This window comes from Ruditapes philippinarum, unplaced genomic scaffold, assembly GCF_026571515.1.
Source record: "Ruditapes philippinarum isolate M1 unplaced genomic scaffold, ASM2657151v2 ctg1476_1_1_1_1, whole genome shotgun sequence".
Taxonomy (NCBI): domain Eukaryota; kingdom Metazoa; phylum Mollusca; class Bivalvia; order Venerida; family Veneridae; genus Ruditapes; species Ruditapes philippinarum.
Genome location: NW_026852145.1, coordinates 191,967 through 197,262, shown reverse-complemented (window position 1 = coordinate 197,262; position 5,296 = coordinate 191,967). Strand labels below are relative to the sequence as shown.

General features: G+C 34.1%; 1 protein-coding gene across 1 annotated transcript; it reads left to right on the top strand.

The window, feature by feature from the left end:
• The first annotated feature begins 520 nt into the window (after positions 1-520).
• LOC132750757 (la-related protein 6-like) lies at positions 521-3,431 on the top strand. The gene is given in 2 exon segments (XM_060740796.1): positions 521-526; positions 2,625-3,431. Coding segments are annotated over 2 exon segments (813 nt in total).
• Positions 3,432-5,296: the final 1,865 nt, after the last annotated feature.

Sequence of the window (5,296 nt, the reverse complement as noted above, 5' to 3'; positions counted from 1 at the left end):
GATCCAGACCAGCCTGCGCATCCGCGCAGTCTGATCAGGATCCATGCTGTTCGCTTACAAACTCTATAACATGTAGAGAAACTGATAGCGAACAGCATGGATCCTGATCAGATTGCGAGGATGCGCAGGCTTGTCTGGATCCATGCTGGTCGCAAACGCACTATGTTGGTTTTGTCGTGACGCCGCTCATATATTAATTTCTTTCAGAGAGTAAAGTATTGCGCTGGACAGTTCCAGGTAACAATGTTCAAGCATCAGTCACTGATAACACTGTCAATAATGACAACATTGATGTTGATGACACAGATGAAGCTGGCGTCTTGTAATTCTAATTTTTCTTTGCTTTATTTATATCACAATGTATACAGTCACCATCGTCAAGCTATTCTTTTCACAACAGAATCAAAATCGTCTTTTGTTTCTTCTTTCGTCATCATCATCATCCTCTTCATCATTATCATCGTCATCATGATTATTATTATTCTTGTAGGACATATTTTTGGTTGTTTTCAGATTCAAAATGGCAGTAATACTGACAGAAACAGGTTTTGAGGTCTTTCTTCTCGAACTTGCTTATCCAGACCATCTAAAGTTTTGAGACAGACGAAGTCCTATTGATATTTGATTACAAACACTTATGATCTTCAGATTTTGAATATTATAACATTTTTATCATTTGTTTGTTGAACTGTTTTCTCAACCTATGATTAAATTATATAATATGAATGCATGTATGGGTTTATTGTATGATGCTGTACTTTTGTACAAAATTTCAATACAATTCCTGTTCAGTTCAACTCAATTTGTATTATTATCATGCTTTTTAAATGTATGAAATGTATTTTTATGTGTAAACAGGACTATATGTGTTATGTTAAACATTACTATAAACATATACATATTTGCACGACGATTTATTACGTACAATTCTAAAATAAAATGTCTGTTCTGTTCTGTTTCTATAGCAAGACATTGTTGTGTTACAATGTATGATGAATGCTTGTACATGTATGACGTGTAATCGCCTAAGAGCCGAGGGCTCAAAATTGTTGTCTAAATCTGAAACTTACACCAGAGCAAGTATATAGTCTCTCCTATACAAAAGTCTAAATCTTACACAATTTTGCTTTCACAACGCTTCAGAATCCAAGATGGTGCAGAATATGGCCGCTGATTTTATGCAAAACGAGTATATATCTTATTATGGTACATTTTACAGAGAAGATTATGCCATTTTCGATAAACGTACAAACAATTCAGAAATCTTGATTAAATGGCCATAATAAGCACTTTTAAACTCATACGTTAAGACAAACATTGACTACATTTTGAATAATTATGTTGTTTTAATTTATAGCTCATAAAAAGCAACAACAACAACAACAAATGACAACATGTGTTTATACATAGTTTTCTTAACGACATATCACGTCGCATGGTTTGACCTTTTAGTCATAGCTACCAGCAAATATTCATGAGAACACAGCAGAATATTTCAATAAATTCAAATGTTTCAAATAAATCTTAATGTCATCATTTTGAGCAGTCCCTGTAGTCATAGGACCGAGTTTGATCGTTCTGGTAATCTTTGACTTACAGTTGAGTTCACACTTAAGGTTACAAGAAGTGTCCGTGGTGTGCACAACATGTGCACTACATGTGCACTTCTAGTGCACTTCAATGTGAGCATCAAGTGCACTTTGAAGGTCACTCCTTGTGCACTAGACTATTTATGCACTGGACAATGTTTCAGTTTGTATAGCAGTTACCTTTAATTTCAACAAATATCTTTATGACTGTCAAAAAATAGATTCACCAAGAAAAAAAGATTTAATATTTCAGATTTTGTTACGGTTTCATAATTTCTGTTGATAATAAGATAATTAATAAGATAATTGTGTAGGCTTTTTAAGAAAGATTTAAATAGCATTTTATTAATTCAATTAGTAATGTTTTATTTTTACTTTTTGTACTTCGTAAAATTAATTATTTCTATCAAAACAATCTTATTATTACTTTTACGTTGAAATGTTAGAAATAAAAATATCTTATTGATGTAATTATAATAACCAGGTAATTTCATTGTAGTACTAAATGGACAGAAGTAAATGTTTTAACTTATTTTACAAATTTGTTGATCTACTTTTTATGGATAAAGTGTAAAAAGTTTACGATAATATAAGAGACAAATTTAGTGTGATCATTATGTGCTTGGAAATTGTATGGAAAATAATGATGTGCTATGTACAAATAAAAGAATGTTTTATTCTGTTTTGATAATTAATAGTTGGTCCCTTATTATTTAATAACCCTAAATTCTCAAACTGAGATTGACAGTGACATATGAGATATATATTAATGGTAGGATAAAAAAGATTTTGTATCTTTTTTGAAATCATGAAATAATTTGATGAGCCGTTTGTATCTTAAACAATTTTGCTAGTATTTTATGTAATTTGTGACTTTCCCAAATGTCCATGGTATACATGTAAGTTGCCAAAGGGTGATATACAAGCACCTAATCGGTTATATAATCACTGACAGCAGTGGATTTAAATATTCAAATTGACTCCTCAATTAAAACCTGTTGTTTTTTTTTTAATAAATCGTGAAAAATCGTGTAGTTATTAATTGAAGAGGACCACTGTCTAAACGTGTCAGATGACCCAGAGAGGAAGGACAATCAGGAGAAAGATTTTGTTCCTTCAACTGATGAACTTTAAGATGAAATTATCAAACAGGTTGAGTTGTTTTACTTCTCTGATGCGAATATCTTAAAAGATGCTTTCTTGCTTAAACATGTGAGACGAAATAAACTTGATTATGTGAGTATAAAACTGATCACATCATTCAAGAAAATGAAAAGTTTGACTAAAGATCGTGTAGTAGCTAATAGTCTGAGGCAGTCAAATCATTATCAGCTTGAAATAAATGAGGAAGGCAAGAAAGTTAGAAGGAAAAACCCAGTACCAGAATATGGTGAAACAACGCCATCAAGATCAGTGCTCGCAATAAATTTGCATATGGAGACCCCATCAATTAAGAATATTGCTGAAATGTTTTCGAAATATGGTGAAGTAGCTATGATACGCATTCTTAAACCAAAAATGTATGTTCCTCAAGATATTAAATAGCATTCTAATAAACATCCTGAAATTGGTACAACTACTTGTGCTGTAATTGAGTTTGAAAACACGAGCATGCAAAAAAAAGCTGTAGATACAATGTGTGATAAAGATGATTGGAAGAAAGGTTTGCGGGTTGTGCTGTTGTCTGAAAACAAGAAAAAGGCTGAGAAAGTGAATGATAAAGATCATAATGAAAAACGTGATGTTCATGAAGGAAGTGATGGTAGAAGGAATAAAAATAGACATTTAGATTCTGCCAATCATGAGAATTCACATGTAGGTCACATGACAACTGGGATTTAATTATACAAAAAAGTGAAATATTTGCTATTCGAAATTTCACCATTTCCATGTTTTGATATTGAAATCCGCTTAAACCGGTGCTTGGGTCGTGGATGGGAGCTTGCAAATTTCCAGTACCGTCCGTGAACAGACTCAATCAAACTGAGCCTGCAACATTTTTTATTTTGTCATTTTGGGCATTCTTTAGGGATTTTGTTTTACATTTTGTATGTGTTATTTGGAAGGTTAGCAAGTTGAATCATTTCTTCGTATTTTGTTTCCCCAAGTAGAATGCTTCATGGACTCACCTGTTAATTATCACAATTTTGTTATCGAGTTGTAAAAACTCACAAATGGGATGGATACTGTATAACTAGTGTCACTGAATACTAACATACCGGAATTTTTAATTCTACATAAGGAAAGTCATACGATATTTTTTCCGTGTCTGGTGGTTTTTCGTTCCACCATTACTAGTGACAAATTTCCAGCTTTCAAAATGTTGATGCATTATTTTTTTTGGTACGCGAGCACAATTATAAATGCTAAACAAAGCAAACAAGCAAGATTTAATTATATTAAATTGAGAAAAAGAACACAAAGCCCAAAACAACTGAAAAAAGCCAGGCTCGGTTTGAGTGAGCCTGTTCTTTGACGGCAGTGGTTAAGAGCAAGCTACCGTCAACGCCTCTATAGCCCCGGCTTCCGCCGAATTCGACATCTGTAAACATAATGCATAATGATGGTAAGTGTTCATACGGCGATGCTCATAGAACCTTCAGTGATACGTTTATGTCATTCCATGAAAAGCGGCCAATGATTTCCTATCCAAGATAAAGAATGCTTGTACGCACACGCTCTACGGCCATGGTAATATGGAAAACATAATGCATAACATCATTTCTGATACAACCAACCCTCGTGGGACTACAACAAGCCATCTTAAGTTAATCGAATATATTCTACAAATTAGGACCTGGCTACGAAGCGATAAGTGCCAAGTGACTCGGGAACACAGGATTAGGGGTTAGTAAGACAAGAGGGAGGCCTGGTGAGGAATAACAAAGCCTAAATAGGGGGGATGATGACAATAAGATAACCAAGGCCTTGCAAGTGCTAACACAGGCCTAGTGTGGGATTACCGAAGTTCGGGTGAGGAGTAAGATATGAATCACTAGTAAAGAATGAAAGAGGCCAAGTGACAGAAGACCTACAGCCAAAGACGGATGACGCTAGAATTAGCAAGTGATAACCATGTCTACCGAGGCTGATAAGACATGACAGAGGCTAGTAAAGGATGAATCAATAGTAAAAATGACGGAGGTCTAATGAAAGTAGACCTAGACTCAGCGAAGAATGTCGAAGGCTTATTGAGATATCCCCGAGATGAGCCCAAAAATGGTCAGTAATAGTAAGAGTTGTGTCAGAAACAACTGCAACTTCGTAACTGGAGTCCGTTTTCTTTCTCAAAATAAAAAAAATAAACTGTTATAACTTGTATATAGAATCCACTGGACCTGTATGCTATAGCCAACTGCCATTTTAAAGCCATGTCTGTTGCAAGACTTACTCAAGAAACAACACACTTCCAATATTTGCAGATATATTCTTTATTTTCTGAGACAAGCTTAATCATTAAAGTTAATTTAGCACCTTAAACTCACTTTTAAAGGATAAAAAGAGTGTTTTTATAGTAAAAAAAAAAGTTTTCCGACGAACTCCTTGACAGGTATCACATGAATTCCTGACAAGTAAACGTAAGATCTCGATCCTCCGTGTAAGAATTCCTCCCCCATGATACACATACATATAATACTATGTACTCGTTCAGTACATAAAATTCCTTTCATCGTTGGTTTATGTACATACTATATTTATTACTCAAC